Below are 19,880 nucleotides of genomic sequence, written 5' to 3' on the forward strand. Positions count from 1 at the left end.
AGTTATGAGCTATTTATAGTTAATAGTGGCTCATCTTCACCTCCTCACACAATGGTATATTCTGACGTGACTTTGATCGTGACCGAGCCAGCGTCAAGCTGCAAAGTTCTGAGGTGGGAATCTGTCATGAAGGTGGTTGTGTCCTGCATAAACTTCATCAGAGCAAATGGACTTAAACACAGGCAGTTCCAAGCCTTTCTCTCCGAGCTAGGCACAGGCATTGCGCCCAGCAAGCAGAGCTAGCCGCCCGCTGGCCCGCCGGCCCGCCGGCCCCCCCCCCGGCATTACCATCAGTTTGTGTTATTATTTTCTATAAAATAAATGGAGTATCTGTGGTACTTCAAATAAACACATGTGAAGACTTTTTATTACTTTTTTTTGCAAATCAACAGGTGGTGCCAAAGCCAAACGAAGGGCAGCTACAACAAATTATCATTGTAATCTCCACAATAATACTGGTTGTCACCCTGGCCCATATCATTTCTTGTTATAGACTAACCTCGGCCCCCCATCTCAGAAAGGAAAGTTGATGTGGCCCCCACTGAAAAAAGTTTGGGGACCGCTGCTCTAAAGGATGCTGCACCTCTGACATTTCAAAATAAAAGTACACAATTATATAGCTAACTATAAGATAAAAAAGTAAAAACCTTTACCATAGCAAAATACAAAAAAAAAAGTATAACTCCACTGAAGTTCATTAACCGCTACCAACATAAACCACCTCTCCAACTGGCCGTCAAATTGCATTGTGGGTAATGTAGGAATGAGGTTTTGACGTGTTTGAATGTGTGGAGTAAAAATCTCTGGATCTGTTGCATCTACTTAATAACTAGCCTATCCAATACTAAAATCTTCATTCATTCCCCTCTGATGTTAGCTTCTGAGACTGTAAATCTAAAAGTTAATGTTAAGTCATCTGGCTCCCAGACTGAGCTTATTGATGAAAGACAAATCCATCTCTGAATGTTTGGCCTTCCAAAAATGTCAGGCTAGTTGGTGGTTAAGGTCTCCACTTGTAATTCTCTGTCATATTATCCTGTTATACTGTCTTTCAGTGAACGCTTTGTTTTTACCCATATTTATTCTTTAGACAGTTTTAAAACTTTTTGTTCCATAGGCAATTCATAAACTTCATAATTTCCCTGTAAATTTCGTAAAATTGGTATGTCACATGTGACAGCTTTGAATATGTTGTGTGTGTATATATATATATATATATATATGTATACATGTCCAACCATCACTTGCGCATCAGCCTGTCATGGGTTTGCCATCCTAAGACGACCCCTTCAGTCATTTCCTCACTCACCCCATCCAATCAGGATATACCACCAGAAGTATTTCCTCTGGGAGACGAAGGTCAGGGCGAGCAGGGTCTGCAGATACATGCCCTCCACCAGCAACCAGAAGTAATTGGCCAAGATGCTGAACTGGAAAAAAGCCACGGCTGACTTACACGCTGTCTACAGAGAACACAAAAAACCCCAAAGTTACTCATCAGACATGCAGTGACTACTGTGTCATTACGTTACATTGGAATGGTCTAACACACGGTCTGGGTGGAGGCAGTGCAGCTGGCAGGTCCAGATGACTAATTAAGCAACTTTTTCTCATGTGTCAAAGAGGGAGATAAGAGGTAGAGATGAAAGTAGTTTTGATCCTATTAAATTCAAAGGGTTTAATTATGTCCTCTAATCATATACTACATCTAACATGTCGTTTTCAGACTCCATTCTGTTATGAATAGACAAAGAACCATAAAACTTAAACTTTGTATTAGGTCATTTAGTCATTGTACATGTGGTAACAAAAGTGTGTGAGTTCTTTCAGTAAGACAAAAGCAGATGATTGAGTATAATCTCATCTGTCATGTCATTATGACAGGTTTGGCAAAACTCATATAAAACACTCCTTTCAAAGACCTGACAAGTCCAATATGTCAAGTTCTTATAATAAAGGATGGGCTACTTTGTGAAATGAGTTTAAACTATGTTGTTGTTCAAAGAATTCATCAATCTTGTCGACTAATTACATGATTTGCAGACAATGACAAGTAGCCATTCATCAGTTTGCCATGTGTCTTCACCTCCTTCGCTCCTGTCTATTTCCATTCTTAACTCAATCACATAGAAGATGTGGGAATCTGCTTTATGATGGAAACATCATCAGCTAATTCGACCCTCACTGTGGACATGGAGCAGTGATCCAACGTCTCATCGGCAAACAGCACTGTGTCTTTAATGAAAACGGCGCTGGCTCTCAGGACGAAGGAGGAGAACAGGTTGATGTGGATGTAGTTTCTGGTGCAGCGGAACTTTCTGAAAAGAGGAAAACAGAGGGAAAGGAGCCTAACACACACACACAGGTATACACAAATATATACAACCAGCTTCAGACTCACTGGCAGTGAACAAATTGATGCCAGCAACAACACCACTGTGCATATAAATTAAGGTCAATGAGCTCCTAAAATACAAAAACAAACGTGATACTGAGCTCTTACAATTGTAAACATGCATGATGAATTTGACAATATTTGGTTCACATTAACAATAGAGCCCTCTGGGGACATTTTTCACAATGAAAGAAGAAAAAGGCACTAAAAGCAATCTAAAACTGGGCTTAACATTCCAAGTCGACAAGAACACAACACAAGAAAAACAAGTAAAATTTAACACATTATTTGCAGTCACTGTCAATGTGGTAAAATTGAATGATTTCCCTGATGTACCTCGTATCTCTGAGTGATCATTTTACAAGTAATTATAGCTTATGTGTTTAGTGAATTTGTCAGACGACGTCATGGTTATAAAAATCTGGATTTTTAGCAGCAGCTTGGAAATGGCTTCGGAAGTTAACATGTAGTCTTAATGGGCGTGTTTCAGTCACTATTTCAAACTTGTTCCATTGTCTGACAAGAAAAACATGTCAATGAGAACGGCTTTATTGAAATTCTGCTGTATTAGAATACTGCATATGTGATCACGGAGAGTAGGAGAGATGCAAACAGAAAAGGGCTGAAACCGGCTGACACCAGGCAAGATGCAAATAGGACGCGATAATGTCATGAATGTGCCAATTTGCATATTATGTCTAACGACATTTAGAGACTTTTCCAGCAGGCTTTGGCAACTTTCCATTGACAGCTTTCAACTGACCCCAATTTTTTCATATTGACCACATTGACCATTGCCCATTATGGTCCAGCCATATAGGTTTTGACCTGGTTAAACCTATATGGTAATCTAGTTCCACCACTGTAAACATGCATGTTTTGGATCATAACTACACAAATGTTGGGTGAGTGAGTGTCCTGGTTGTTTTGCTTTTATTGTTGTGTGTGTGTGTGTGTGTGTGTGTTGTGTGTGTTTGTGTGTGTGTGTGTGTGTGTGTGTGTGTGTGTGTGTGTGTGTGTGTGTGTGTGTGTGTGTGTGTGTGTGTGTGTGTGTGTGTGTGTGTGTCCTGGACAGTGTGTGCTCCTCTGGTCTCACCTGAAGGCTGTGAACACCACTATAGCTGTAATGAGGGAGATGAGCGATGTGGCATAGCCCACAGTGTAAACCTGTCTGAACATAGAGAGGTAATTCGTCTGGCGACAGAGAAACAGAGAAAAACAGAGTGTCAGTAAGTGGTGCTGTCAAATGTGTGACTAGGAAATGGCTTGATTAGCAAAATGTCACACAAAATGTCAAACTGTGTGACTGGTGTTAATACTACTACCTGTATTTTTCCATTATTACGCACATAAATAATCACTAAAATAAAGTTTAAAGAGGGAAACTGAGGAAAAGTTCATTACAGTCATTGAAACATCAAAATTCTGAAAACGTTGTCGCCTTTAACTGTAATTTGCTTCACAGTATGATATCAGACATCTTTTAAGACTGTGTCATCTCCTAAATTGTTAACATTTATTCCTGAATTAAAAGCATGACTAATATATAAATATATATATTTTTTATCCTGTTACTAAACCTACAAATAGGCCTGAAGTGAAAAAGGAGTCAGCGAGGAAGGAAGACTGGAGAGGAAGCAGGGACAATAGGAATAAGCTTAACTGATTGGCATCATTACAACAGCATGTGTGTGTAGGCTACCTCAGATTCAGACTCGCTGACATCACTGAAAACACAGGCCTCCTCATAGGGTGGATACATTTCTGACCATCCTTCAACAGTGCAGTTCCTGTAAACATACCCTGATGTGGGGGTAAACGAGGAGAAGTTCAAGAGATGTGATCACTGCAAAGATTCATATCATACAGTCTATTTAGAAGTATAGTGAATGTGTTTTTCTTCACACGTCTGTACATTTCTGTCTATTATTGAACCAACCTACCAGACACAGGTCCAAGGGCCCACAGGTTAGAGGGCCCATGGGCTAGAGCTTCTTACAAGTTTAAAGTGACTGTGAACATTTCAAAATTATGACAAAAACACCCAAAATGACCAAAACGAGACACAAAATGACAACAGATGCAGCTCCTGCTTTCACTCTTGGGAGTCTTTTCTCCTGTGTAGGAGGGTTGGGAGGCCTCTGACATGTCTGTGCCCACGGGCCTGTTGTTTCTTAATGTGTCCATGTTTGAGCTCCTTGTGAAATACTGCTGCTTCAGTAAAAGCACAAGTTGAGTTCCTAAGAGGTCCGTGGGATCTTTTAAAAAGGTCAATGAGCCTTTCAGTGGATTAACTCAGTATAGCGTATCATGTCCTCGTGTAGCCTGACATCCCGTCTCTGTTGTATCTTGTTCCTTTGCTTCAGGGAGCAGGAGTTGTAGTCATAACATTTAATTTTTCTGTTTCTCAATTGCTCTAATAAACCAAATGATAAATACTTGAATACAATCCTTACTCTTAATGGATTTAGCAAGTACAATTTTTCATTTTCAAACCTGTGATAATAACTGATAAATAATAAAAGAATCTGAGGCGCTTAGGGGCAGCGGAAACAAATTGTGAAAATGCTGACCATACCATCATCTTAACAGTTTGTTTGGAGTTGTGTTTCTGAACACCTGGTCAGTGTAAGTCCAATACACACTCATTTTTTTAGCTCCGTCTTTAGTCTCTACCAACTCCTGAGGGAACTATGTGGCTCTTTAGCTGCTAAATCCTCTACCATGTTCACCAGCTAGTCACTAACTGCGTCCGTCTCTTGTTTGCTTCTGGGTAGGTAGTGTACCATGGATTTTGAAACTCATTATAAAGCTCCATAAGGCTAAGGGAAGCTGCAGATTCAGGCTATAATTCTCTGCAGCTTTATCACGACAGGCGACCCCTTTCACATCGTTATTTGATGCATTATTATTATAAAAATATTAATTACAGCTGCTTTAAGTAAAGGATACGAATACTTATGAATACTCTACCACAGCTGTTTTGGTCATGCAACCCTATGCAAAAATGTTAGCATATATGCTTATGGTTTAAAGCTCAAAATCTTTATAGGCCAATTACTAATTCAGTTTATTCTGCTTAATAACAATCTTAATAATTGAATTTACTACAATTAAACCTTCAACTGCAAAATACTCCTGTAAACATCATCGTAAAAACAAACAAACAAAAAAAGCTCATGTTACAGCCTGATTCGCAGTATTACAGTGATCTTACTAAGTTTATATTCTCATGCATTAGAAACTGTATTGTGAAAACCCGACTATACAATCTAAATGAGCTCCAATACAGTCTAAATGGGTGCACCTGCTGTTTATGTGTATGTGTATGTGTATTTGTGTTCCTGTGTGCTGGTGCCACTGACCGCAATTTTCATTTCTCATTTTTATAATTTTACTTTTTTTTTCACACTCACTCTCCTTTTTCCAAATGACATACTCTGGCTACATTGTTATGGAAAGATGTCATTCCTGTGCACTTGAATATTAGCACATTTGGACCACTACACTGACATTTCCTCTCTTGGACCATTTCACTCCATTAGTGCTTTGAGTCAGAAAATATTTGAAGCTTTCACGTCCTTGTTCACGTCTACTGACATTTACCCCTGGTTAACGTCCATTTGGAAGCAGCAGGTGTCAGGAGAAGGTTGTCAGCTGGATCGCTCGATGCACTGCTGTGTTGGTGGGATTGTACGTGGAAATGTGTAACGCCGCAGAAGAGATAGCACGAGCAAGCATTAGCTGGACTGTTGTGCGTTTGTTTGAACAAAGAAACACAGAAATGCACAGCAGTGGGTTTTCTCTATTCCCTTTGAGCTGAGCAAACAGGAACCAGCAGAGTTCAAATGCTGCCAACTGCACCGCTGAAAGCAAAGACTCTGGTGTGTTTGGGTGATCTGCAATTCAGATCGTGATGAGCCAGGGTTTCCATCAAGCTATAGGAGGAAAGAACATTATTCCTTAATCATCCTGACCTTACCTTCCTTAATGATCCTATGATAATGACTATCAAGGCAATGGAGTACAAACACACCAACATTTTTTTTTCTTAAGACTGAGAGACAGAGGTTTCCATGTTTAAAAAATGTAAAACTACCTGGCCTATAAACACTAATTTACTCATGCAAATGATTAATAATTCATAACACTTTATTATTTCAAACAATGAAATGACTTGTTAAAGAGTAAATAAACACCAAAATGTACGTTTGCCCTAAGCAACTGTTTTGGAAGGATATTAACTCATAACCACTTTTGCTTCCATGACTATATTATCATAGCTTAAGAACATGTCTCTATTAGTGTCATCACTACTATCTTTCTGGAAACACAAATCCTACATCAGCCTGAGAGGATGTCAGAATGTGACGTATTAACCCTGCAGACAAGATTTCAAATCATTTCTTCTGTCAGAAATCTCCCAGAGCATGCATATATATATATATATATATATATATATATATATATATATATTCTTGCCAACAAACATACATGAATAATTCATACTGTGCTCCCTCATCAGGGTGACTCCAGCCTGCATTAGTGCTGCAGACTTTACAGTACAGATAATTTTCCTTAGAAGTGGAGCGACAATGCACCACTGCAGAATGGAGCTTGTACGTTACCTCCTGTATTTAAACTACTGTATTGATTAGGTGATTGAGAATTATTCTCAACACACAAACCTTGATTGCTGGAGAAATGCTGAAAGACTTCGGAGCATGAAACATTGACCACCTGCCCGACTTCCGTTCTCAGCCAACATCTGATCTCGTCCCACTCTGTTTTACACCCTGCAATCACAGACAAGGGGAGGACCGGGAGCGTCAGTCAATGAAGTCTCTCAATCACCGTGTCGTCAATATTTGAGTAATTTCACAGCAATATAAAAGTTGTCACGGTTCCCCCAAACTCCCCCGGGTGGTAAACACACAAGAATGAGCGTCTGTTACCCTGAATACAGATATATTCTTTGATTTGAGCAGGCAAACAAATCCAGCTTCAGGGCTTGGGGGCGGGGGGGCTGTAGGGAAGACATGATTCCCCATCCAGGAGAGGAAGGAGACCAGGATTGGGCTGTTTGGATCAAAACAACAACAGCCTAGCTCCCTATAGGTGCAGTAACTCCAAATGCTCAAGTAATTTTGATGATCACAATAATCAAACCTGCTCCCCTTGAAATTGCATTTATGTACAACTAAACTGTAACAGCAGATATGTTTTGTAGGAAACATAATTGCTGACTAGATTATGTTCTGAGGCAACTTTTTTGGATGAATGAAAGACGGAATGAATGACTGAATGAAACTACTTTTATTAACAGCAGTGAAGTCACCATGAGGTGGTTGGGTTGGATGGGAGGTACAAAGTGCTGTCACACCAGAGGCCAGGGTTCACATCCACAGTCTCGTCTGTGGTCAGGTTAAGGAAACAAAATCATTTTGATACAGGTTAGGGAAATTATGCTTTTGGTTAAATGTAATAATAAAATTCTTTGCTGCGCTTAAATAAAGTGATATTTATATATTAATAGAAAACACAATCTGGTCTGTGTTCTTGCCGTTTAGTTGTATGTAAACATAATTTAAAGGTGGGAACCTTTGTTGCATGTCATATCCATGTATTTTTTCTCCTCTTATTTCCTGTCTGCCTCCAAACTGTCCACCCTGACCAGCAAAAAGGCCAGCTCTGTCCTTCCATAGCAGCTGTAGCAAGTTTATTATATCATAGACGTTATCGCATAAAAATCACATGAATGTCCATACTCTGTTTACTGCTTGCATAATTCCTTTAGTAGTCTCATATTTAATCTCTAGAGTTTATACTTTCTGTCAGTTCTGTGTCATCACATTAATATCAGCTGATTAGTTCTGTCTGCTGGGCTGAAGTTGTCACACACATTTCTTCATGAAAAGTGAGACACCATCTGATTCTGTTGCTTCTTCAGGGCCCAGAGTGTGAGACTTAATAAGTACTCTGTTCTGAATCCTGAAATGTTTTTATTTCTCTCTGAAATCGCATGTTAGCAGCATGGCTCTATGGATAGCAATGTCTTTCTGTCATTTGGTCTCCCACTTTAGTCCCTTCCACAGATCTCTTGACAACTATTAGATTGCCATGAAATTTGTCCAGACATTTATGGTACCCAGACGGTAAAGGGGCCAGTATACTCCATCCAAACCAGCAGGATCTGTGTCCAGCCACTTTCTAAAACCGACAATTTGAGATTCACACCCACTTCACACTGTGCTTGACCAGCTGTGCAGCAGTAAGAGAGGAGCCAGGCATTGTACTTCCATCTCCAGCTCTCCTTTTCTCATTTGTTACACAACTTGTGGCTGAGTTTTTTAAATTATGTCATTTGTCCCGCCTTTCTTTGACAGTTGGCTTTTCACTCCACCTACAAGAGTGGCCATTTGGATCAGGTTCAAACACTTGCTACGTCCAATGTGGTTGAACAGCATGTCTTATGAACTAGTTCTGACAGATCATAAACTGGCCCTTAGTCCTTATGACTTTGGCGCCCCCATCACTTTTTCCTTAGCACCACCATGAGATTCACATTGGTGGTTTTGAGTGAAATGTCTTGGAACATTCTTCTTCCCTTGATGATGACTTGTAATAACTTTGATGAGCCCTTAACTTTTCAATGACATCAATATTTGTGAAATACTGACAATGACATCCCCATCAACCCCAGCTGTTATTTCTGTTTAGTGCTAATTAGCAAATGGCACCATGGTGACGCACTAAACGAAGAACATGATGAACCTAATAAATGTCAATGTGATGCATTGTCACTGGAAGTATTGTGACCATGTTGTGTGAGCAAATATCTCTGTACCATGGCTGTAGATGTGTAGATGTTGTGTTTTCTATAAAGTGTGTTTGTTGACATTTTTTGCACATCAGGGCAACACCTGAATGACAGGATACTTTCTGCTTATAAAGGAGAACAGCCAGTTTATGTATTCACATAAGCAGTTTAAGCAGACAATTGCTTTTCTTACAGTATCCGTATAGTAGCAACATTATGGTGTGCCTGTAAATGTGTCACTGAGGAAAAAAGGATCCTGTGCTATAATTCATCAGTCAAATGCCTCAGCGTCTGGCAATATTTCTGACAGACTCAATGAATTTATAAATGTCCTGAACGACGGGTTTCTCACAGCATCCCATAGCTCCTGCTCTTATATTTACTGAGAACACAGAAACATTTCAGTCAACCTCAGGCCTTGAAAAAAACCATCCACACTAACCACGAATAGATGACCTGAATACCTAGTCACAGACTTTTTCTCATGTAAGAGAGGATATTTCTATTAATCCTGACCTAATAAATCTATATAAGTGCATAAAATCAGCTGACAGCTTTTATCCTTAGTCCAGCAGAGCTGCACTTGCATTGTCCTGTTTCTGTAAATGGATTATAATCAAAGCTTTTGCTCAATGTCACGCACACCAGGTATTTCCATCTGCTGTCTTACATTTTCCAGATTCTGGATAAACCTGGGATTACTTACTGCTATTGAATGAACCAATTTACATATCAATGTTGTTCTTTTCTGTCCCTGACATAGTCTCAGGAGATACGGTGACAGGTATTTGACAGGAGTAAACGAATGAATGGACGGAGTTACTCCCCTCTGATGAATATTAATTGTAGTGATAAACATAGTGTGTGGTGCTGCAAATATCTGCAGCCATCTCCATCCACATGGAGTAAATGTTAACAGCATGATGAATTTACAAAAAAAAAGAAAGCAAGGGGTTGCTTGTTTTTTTTGTTTTTTTTTCATTTATCCCCAAGGCAGGAGTGAGACCAAAATAAATATCAAATACTTTTTCAGCAGGAAATCTGTTCTCTAAAAAAAAGTTCCTTAGGCACTGTAAGTTTCCAGGAATATAAAAATAAAATTAAAGATAAAGGCCGGGAGTGATTTCTGACTAAGACGTCAACACAACCTGTCTACATGTGAAATTAGGACTCTTACTCTTCACTCAGCAGGACGTCAACTGACATTTTGTGCAGAGGCTGTCATTCATTTCGTCACATTTTTTCACCCATATATTTCACATTTCTTTAATTTGTGTGTGTCAAAAAGGGGATATTTATGTTATCAAAGCATGTGAGGGACAGAAAGAACAAATCAATATCATATTTTAATTCATTTTTATCTAGGATTGTTTGAGATTTTTTTGGCTCATGTACTGCAAAGTCATTTCTGTTATAACAAGCCAGCAGCCATGCTATCAGCTCTGTGACGATGTAATGCCTTTTTTAAAGAGGACGAAACTACTGGATGGACAAAAGTAGAAATCGAAAATTCATTTTTTGAATTTCAGCTGTCATTCTAAAGTAGCCTAAATTTAATAATTGGCCAGAGAGCGGTCTTTGGTAGCCTACATGAGAAGAGTTTGTCAAGCTGTGAACAAGAAAGTGAATGTATTATGTAGAAAAGTCAACATGGTAATTCACTTGTGAGATTTTTATGATATCATATGTAGTATTTGATGAAAAATAGAAAGCTGGGAGACAGACAGATGGAAGACAACCTGAAATGTTGACCTGAATTTGGTTCTTGATAAAAAAAAGTCAGAGGATTACCAAAGTTCACAAAGACCTCGACTGTCTACACCAGTTTACATGGTAGTCCTGTCTACACTTGTTGAGACGTTTCCCTCAGAAAACATGGACCTGCTGGTGGCTCTAGAGGGAAAGTCAGGGGATCATCAGTCATTAGGAAGAATCCTCCAGGGACCATGAATGTCTCTATAAAATTGCATGACAATCTATTAAATAATTGTTGAAATATTTTGCTTTGGACAAAAGTGGTGTGGCTAAAAATCATAAAGGTGTTAATGTAATACAACAGTTTGGTTGATAAGACCTTAAAAGTGTTATCCTTTAACTCAACCAAACATAATGTTAAAAAGTCTACCAGACAAATGCATTTAATTTCACATTGGGCCGATTATTTAATCACCTAACATTTAAAAATGAATTAAAATGAAAACATTGTACTCAAAGAGTCTCTGCCTGGTGATGTGTACTCCAGGTAATGTCAGCCATCCCCTGTGGCTGCTGACATTCAGCTGAGACAGAGCAGTGACTTACAGGCAGCAATCTGTCTGAGTGAAATATCCATTTTCTCTTGGTGCCTTATTTCATTTGTGCAAATCCAGCATATCTAATCCATTATCCACTACTTTCCTGCGTTTCCCTATCTCGCAAAACCAACCACTCCCACATCCAATCAGGTGGTCTGATGAAAATGATGTCACTTTCAACGTAAAAGGGGTAGTAGGGTGGCGCTGTGCAATTATTCACGCAGGACCTGGGAGTTGGATGATTCACGTTGCTGTCAGGCTGAGTCAGACTCATATTCCTGACAGTGGGGATCTTGGAGGGGCAGAGGGATTGTGTTGAAATGCACTTCCATATCGTCTGTCATGTTACTGACTAACTGCAAAATGAGTTGTTGTCTCAGGGGTGGCACTATGAATTGTGGGGTTTACACTGCAGTTGTCTCAAACACACAACCAACACACTACCGCCACATGTTTGACTTTACAGGTCCTCATATAGGCTACAGGATTTATCATATATCTGTTTTAGCCATGCTAGTGGTGTTGCTCTATGGATGGCAACGCCAAATCTGTCTCTCAACCACTTTGGTCCAGACTGAAATAACTCACTAACAATTGGATCAATTGTCATGAAATTAAGTACAGACACTCGTACCCAGAGGATGAATCCTAATGACTTTTTGTGAACCCCTGACATTTCACCAGTTTTCTTTTACCCAAAACCTGCCAAGGGAGAACTGCTTGGTCTTGGTCTGCACCAGAGTATAACCTGACAAATTGTATTTGTCTTTTCCAGTTTTTTGCAGAAAAAAAAAAAAAACACAGATGCTATATCATATATGAGAAAAGAAATCATTAGTTTTGGGGGGAACCCAGCGCAGCGTGAAATTGAAGTATATATTATTTACAGATATATATTTGCCAGCCACCAAACATCCTGGAACACTTCTGCCCTGAGAGACAATTTCCACAGCTGACATTCAGACAGGCTTCGTAACATTGAGGTAAATCAGTTGCAGAACAAGGCTCACTGGCCAACTGCTGCTATAAAAGGCAAAATTTCCTGCAGTGAAAAAAGTTGATTCGCGTCATCTTCAGATCTAACCTGAAACTCTCTGTGTGTTTATGTCCGCAATAAACTGTTAAATTATAATAATACGTCTTCTCCCTGTGTTGAGGGCTTCAGCCCGCACTAAATCATAATTAATGACACCTTAAAAAACAATGCTTTTCGAACCGCTCTCTCTCTCAAGTGCATCTTGTTATGATCCATTCTGAATAAGACGATTAAAACTGGCAGTGAAGTACTGGGTTGAAAATAAAGGATGTCGCTACAAGCTTGCAGTTAACTATCTGTTGGGGTTTGAGAGAGAGGGAATGCAAAATTTACAGCATCTTTATACAGAGACTAAATAGCTGTACTGAGGTAATTGGTATCAGGGATTAAAGGATTTTATTCTCCAATGTTGTGGTTATTTGACTGTGGTTGATGCCAGAATCAGATGTTGGTTTCTAAATTTTAGATTTGGTGTGAGGGGAAACATCTTCTTAGCACATTGTATGTGGGAGGTTTACACAGATGGCTCTAATCCTAATAAAATCCTAACAGAAAAACAGAGGCATCTATTTAAGAGAGGAAACCGCTTCCAAATAGTATTTCAGTTTTCACGGCAGAGACAGTGGCACGTTTATGGGCACTTTGGTGGGGAGGAACAAACAAAACCAACAGCTGTGTTATTAGCACAGACTCTGCTGCTGCATTAATAGCACTGACGACCAGGAGAGCTGAAGGTAGACCTGATTCAATTACTGAACTTCACGTTTCTCTATAAGATTTATCTGGCAGGTTGTTGGGGTGAATTTAAGTCATGCTGGAGTGGAGGGCAAGAAAAAAACAGATTAATTCATTTTACAAAGTTAGAGAGTTGTAGCGTCATCAGACAGGTCTAATGTTTCAGTGGATTATTTGCTATCAACTGACAACCTGGCAAATGTGATAAAATAGTTGCTTTTCTGGGGTTGATACACACTGACAGTAGGAATTGGGACAGTGGCACACCCTGACACACTGACAGTATGTGGGCTCACATAGAAAACAGTGGGTGTGGGTGTTTTGCCTCCTACAGTTAGTTTTGGATGGTTGCTTCCAATTTCTTTTTGATATTAGAAATATTAAAATTTTCAGGGAGGTTTTAAATTTTCTACAATTAGCTGGATAGCAGTGAAATACTGATTCAGGTTGTAGTCTGCTCCAAATGAAGAAAATGATGACGCTTTTTAACAATGTCGGCCTGTTGGTCTGTCGGTCAGTTGGTTCACCACTTTGGTCGAGACTGAAATATCTGAACTACTATTGGATGGGATGCTATGAAATTATATACAGACATTCGTGGTTCCCAGAGGGTGAATCCTAATGACTTTGGTGAAGCTGAACAAGCAATATATAGACTCACAAAAATATATATACGTACAGTTTGTATATCTCCCTTCTCTATGACGGCCATCTTTTCACTTCACCTTCAGTTGTGGTTGCTCAATTATAAATATTTTTGAATTCAGATGTGGTCAGACAGCATGCCTTACAAAATATTTCTTTTCTTGTCATAGTGTGGACATGCTAGCATGCAGCCTCACGGAGCTGCTGGCATGACTGCTGGCTCTTTATCCTGTTTCCTGTTGTTTTAGTTTTGCATGTGGAGAATTTTCTGAAAAGGTTAGGTCTTTTGCACTGTGTCTGAACCAAAGTCACAGGTTATCTAAGTTGCTCGCTTCAAGCTGTTTATCGCATTGCTCCTACAGATTAGATTGCTTCCAAGTGCAATTGAAAATTTTACTGTCTGTCAAGTGGGGTGAATAATATTCCCATTAGGGAGTTCCCACCTCGAGATGCTTAAATTCAGCTCTCTGGATTTGAGTCACAGACAACTGAGAGTGATGTGACAACCGTGATGTGCTGATTATGAAACGATTCCACTCTTAGTATGAGAGTAGAGGCACAAAAGAAAGAGGCACAATTATATGATCCCCGTTAAACATTTGTCCTTATTCACCCATAAAACAAAAGCAACAGTGAGTGCATCTTTTGTATTTGGTCTGAATCACGGGGGAATTTTGACCTAACGTGGGGAAAACCATAAAGTTGTATTCCCTGCTGTGTCTAACTGTGGATGATTAATTTCAAACATTTCCTTTCAGATCAACCAAAAGGTTTTGTCACCCACTGAGCGGGACTCTATTCTTAGGCATTTATTAAAAGGCAGCTCTAGAGGAAGCTATACACTTACCCACTTGAATGTCACCTCATTTAGGATTAACAGTGAAGTTTTGAAATGACTTTGGACACCAAGTGAGTGCTTCCAGAGCACCGCTGAGGGAGGAACTGGATGACGGCATCATTTATTAAGCAGAATGCATTCAGTTTTCGAAGTGGGATCTCATGTTTTAATGGGATTACATTTTTTATGTTTTGTGTATATCTGTCTGTTTTTTCAATGTCAGAAAGGATTGTTTCTTGGTTTCTGCATACCAGAATTACAATTACTTAGTGTTTCAACAGAATTGTTGTCTTTCCTGGGACTCCATTTAAGCTTTCAACATTCAAATAGCAACATTTACATTACAAATGTTAGAAAATTTGATTGTTAATCAATTGAAGAATCAACGCATGGCTGAGATATAGTCAATTAATGGATATGTCAATCAAATGAAAATTGCTCTACAACAACTTGAAGGCATGCATAATTGGATTACTGGTGTACAAACAGATAAAGAATGGCATAATTAAATACATGATCAAGATTGAGAATACATAATCATGAAATATAAATTCATTAGAGAAGTTGTAATTGTTGAAAACACTGCTTATTAATAGGGAGATTAAAATAAAGTGCTGTAATAATTCAGTGCCAATTTTTATTTTTTATTTTTATTGTTTTAGTTATTGTGGCTAAGTTATTTAAGAACATGACCAAGAGCCTACAGCTACACTAGAGGCCCTGTCAGGCTGTACATGGTGCTGCTTTGAGCTAAATGCTAACATCAACATGCTAAAATGCCCACAATGGCAATGCTAATGTTTAGCTGGTATAATGTTTATTATGTTCACCATCTTAGTTTAGCGTGTGAGCATGCTAACATTTAGTAAATAACAAATAAAGTATGTCATTAGTTTTGCAGGGATTTGATCATAAAATCTGACCTAATGATGGCACCGAATGAAAAGTCAGAGATCACCAGAGTTATTACTGTTGATCTTGAGGGGGACATGATGAAACTATGACCAAAATTTAATGACATTAATGATATTTCACGTAAAACCACAAAAGTGAACCTCACGGTGGCGTTTTGTTGATTGGACAAATTGAACAATTTGAAGACGTCACCTTGGACTTTCTAAATTTCTAAGGGGTATTTTTGTTTTTATTTTTACATTTCAAAGACTATGCAACTCATCACTTGATCAATAAAATAATCAACAGGTTAATTGATTATGAAAATTGCTAATAATTAGTTACAGCCAGTTCATGTCCATCATTTTGATGGTTGCTTTTTGGCCAATGGCCCCACACTTAACACCAGTATACAGTGTCTACTTTGCCCATTACCACCAGGAGTCTGTCAATGATGACTGTTACTATTTCAATTATTATAAAGGTGAGACTTCAACTCTGCATGACTCTCCAACTCTGCATGATTACATGTCACCTGCAAGGTTGGCATCACACTGACGGACGTACTAACACACCTACTTCGACAGTGAAATTCATCAGCGGACATTTATCTGCGTAATGAGCAGCGGATGACAGCTTTGCACCAAAGTGTTGTGTCGCTCCGATGTTCAGAGTCATCGGGGGTAATTAAGATCAAATTAGTCTGGAAATGTTAAAGTTCATCACTCTCACAGAGGGGAGTTGCCAGAGTGTTGTTATTCTGGGGCAGTTTCTGATGAAGGGGTGAAGAGCAGAGACACACAGTGTGGCCCTCTGGGAGACGCCAGGTTCATTAGTATATAATGAAGTAAATGAGTCAGATTGGAAGGACAGGCAGGTAAAGCCTCACCAGGAGGAAGAACAGGTGTCAGTGTGTGTATTAGATCATCATGATGACAATAACATGGTTTAGTGTCACTGTGTCTGTGCACACCACAGACTTCAGTCATTCTCTGCATTTTCAGTCTATTCAAAATAAGATAAAAAAATAAAAAGAACTTTAGTAATCCCACACAAAATTAAAGCAGTGTCACACACTTGTTTTGTGTGCTTCGAATGTAATAACTAAGTTTTTAAGCTGCTTTCCCAAAACAACCCCCAACTAGTGTACACTAGTCTAATTATTTGTTCTCTCTTTTGCTGACAGTGTAAATTCTGTGTGGGATCAGTAAAGTTTATCTGATCTAATATTAAACTCCCCCACAACTCAAACTTGTTTTGTGTAATGAGTTCGACTAATTATGATGAGCTCAATAGTATTTGCATACTCAAATAAAAAGTATAGATAATAAAAGTTAGTAAAAAGTATTATGAACAAAATTTACTCAAAGTACATGTTCATCATAAAATTGTTTCCTGTGACTGTTATAATAAATTACATTGTTGAAAGTGATGCATCAATGTGTAAGCAGCATTTTACTGTTGTGGCTGCCTAAGACAGAGCTAGTTTGAACTGATTTTATAGTTAAGTGGTTCCCAACCTCGGGGTCGAGCCCCTCCAAAGGGTCACAAGATAAATCTGAGAAGTCATGAGATGGTTAATGGGAGAAGAAGAAAAAAGTTCTGACACATATTTAGGCAAATTTGTCAGACTTTTCTCTGATCTTTACTTTTTTGGGCCTGGAATTGTTATTTAAATGAAACCATGTGAGAAGTTTAGTGTAGAAATGTCTTTTTGGTGGAACTGCTAAAAACTCATAGATGTCTGAAAGATGACAAGAGGCACAGGCGCTGATTTTTTTTTTTTTTTTTTGTCAGAGGTCACAAGCCAAAAACATTAGGAACTATTGGTTTTAGTTTTAACAAAGTGTTTTAATCTGAAAAGATAGTAGAGTAACAGACTCTCCTGTGTTTGCTATGTGTTTAGGTAGTGTGTCCCCTTGGAGTGTCTGTAAGGCTGTTGTAAAGTGGCTGCTGGGGGATGGTCACACGTGTAGTGAAGAAATAAAAAGGAGTGTGGCTGCTGTTCATCCCACTCCGTCTCCATGCCCTGTTCATTATTTTACTACTAAGTACACACAGTTAGAACCCAAGACGCTTGGTTACACTAGTTTTGTTCAAGACTCATGGCCTAAAAGTCTTGACTGCATTTTGTCCACTGCCATTCATGTCTTGAAGTCACATGAGGGTTTATGTGGTCAGCTATGGCCTTAATGTCTCCTGCATGTGCTCAGGCATCAGAGGGGTCGCACAGTGTCATCACACACATTAAGCTAAAAACCATGAAATGTCCATCCACAAACAAGAAAACCGATTAAATCTTAAAAAAAAAAAGTCCTACAGAAAGTTTAAGCTCCATCATTTGCTTCCATGGGTGTCTAAAATCTGCTTCTTTTAGTTTCATCTCTTAAATTTTACTTTGCTCCCCAGTTTCTTCTTCTTTTCTTTTTTTTTTTAGTTTAACCCACATTCCCATCTATTAAAAACCTCTGGCAGTGTTTCACAGTTATTTCTCAAAGTGTGTGTTTATGTGCAGCAAACACAAAGCAGCAGCAGCAGCTGCAGCAGCATCAAACACGAACCCACCGCTGTGGTCGGTCTGGTTTTGCGCCTCGCTCCTCCTCGTCTGGCTACAAATCTCCCGAGCCCTCAGGTGCTCGGAGATGATGGCGCAGTCCGGATGAATTGCTTCAGCCTGGAAATAACGAGACAACTAAGTTATCTACAGCTCCACACGCAGAGACACACGCACCACAAGCCGATGCTCTTCTTCGCCTGCAGCTTGGACGAGTTTGTGATGCGTTAAGTGGGCACAGCCATGGTGCACATAGCATGAGCATGCAAACAAACAAACACCAACAACAGACACACCTCGGAGGACAGACACTTTATTTTCTGGTCACTTCTTCAGATGTATTTTTTAACATGTGTTCCCTTTAGTCACAAAACCGTCTCGGATTATGTTTGAATTTTAGGAAAAAAATGATAAAAGTCGAAAATAAATAAAGAGTTTTTAAAATTTCCCTGCAAATTAAAGCTCTTTAAGTTGATTTAAGTTGATATTTGGTGCTAGAAACTAATAATTTGTTTTGCAAATTCATGCTCAGATCTTGCAGACTGAGGAACAACATCTGGACCCTCATTTTTTAAAATAAAATTTCTCATCCATATTTCCCCCCGGTCTCTGTCTCTGAGTGACAGACGGGTGGCGGTGATGGATGCAGTTCGTGAGGCCTGATCGTCCGCTAATTAGCACCGGCAGCTTAATGAGGACATTTGTTGGCCAAGTGTAGCGTGTGCTCCAAAGAGCCAGAGAAGGGCACGCGATAATAACGGTAATAGCATGGCAATAAAGATGTAATTAGGGTGTAATTAAGTAGACCGGTTCCTAATTAGAGTGTTTTGCAGCAGGGAGAAAAAAAAAGAAGAAGTGGACAACTTTTGCTGCACTTTGAGCTGCTTTTTAAGGAATCAACACGCTACTCACCGCAGGCCTGTACCACAGAAGAAGATAAAGGATGAGGAGTATGAATTTCTGCTGTCGTCCCGGCAGCTTCTCACAATACATTTCCATTGTCTTATCTGTCTTCGTTATGTCCCTCATCGGATGGTGACACGAGCGCAGATCCGGGTTATTTGTTCCTCTGTGCTTCCTCAAGGTTGGTGTCTTCTTTGTAGCCTCACTATGAAAATGTAGCTACTCTGTCATCCTAAAACAGATGAATCCCCATTTCTCCCTGCGAGCTGCAAACTGCAAACTTGCGGGAGAGGATGACTGGTGCTGTCGTGCTGCTGCCCCCCTCCCCCCTCCCCGTCTCTCTCTCTCTCTATCTCTCTCTCTCTTTCTCTCTCTCTCTCTCTCTCAGCAAAATCAGGTGAATGAATATCTCCATTCAGAGAGATGGCGGTGGGGATGCGTGATGAAACAAAGCGCCAGTGGCCTAATTTCACGTCACAAAATCTATTTTGTAAATATTAATGACTGTATAGGCTTCAAACAGAACCTGTATTTGCATACAAAATATTGTTCATTGTCAAGGTGGATTCCCAACTCCCAGGGGTGGAAGAATTATTCAGAAGAAGTAAAAGTTACCACAGTGTAGAAATACTCTGCTTATACTGTTCTATATTATTATTATTATTATTATTATTAATAATAATATATTTTTAAGTTAATATACTACTTATACCATAATTAAAAGTAGTGTACTCATCATGAAGAATGGGGCTTTTAATTATTGATG

General features: G+C 39.3%; 1 protein-coding gene across 1 annotated transcript in view; it reads right to left on the bottom strand.

Moving 5' to 3' along the window:
• Positions 1–19,210, bottom strand: part of LOC111231213 (pituitary adenylate cyclase-activating polypeptide type I receptor-like) — a 34,984-nt gene extending 15,774 nt beyond the window's left edge. The window contains exons 1-7 of the mRNA XM_022758252.1: positions 19,124–19,210; positions 18,226–18,331; positions 7,084–7,191; positions 4,098–4,198; positions 3,492–3,589; positions 2,186–2,318; positions 1,310–1,463 (exon numbers count right to left, since the gene is read on the bottom strand). Coding sequence (XP_022613973.1) covers positions 1,310–1,463; positions 2,186–2,318; positions 3,492–3,589; positions 4,098–4,198; positions 7,084–7,191; positions 18,226–18,331; positions 19,124–19,210 — 787 coding nt within the window. The remainder of the gene's footprint in view (positions 1–1,309; positions 1,464–2,185; positions 2,319–3,491; positions 3,590–4,097; positions 4,199–7,083; positions 7,192–18,225; positions 18,332–19,123) is intronic.
• Between the last annotated feature and the right edge of the window lie 670 nt (positions 19,211–19,880).

Source organism: Seriola dumerili, unplaced genomic scaffold, assembly GCF_002260705.1.
Source record: "Seriola dumerili isolate Sdu_G_001 unplaced genomic scaffold, Sdu_1.0 BDQW01000291.1, whole genome shotgun sequence".
Taxonomy (NCBI): domain Eukaryota; kingdom Metazoa; phylum Chordata; class Actinopteri; order Carangiformes; family Carangidae; genus Seriola; species Seriola dumerili.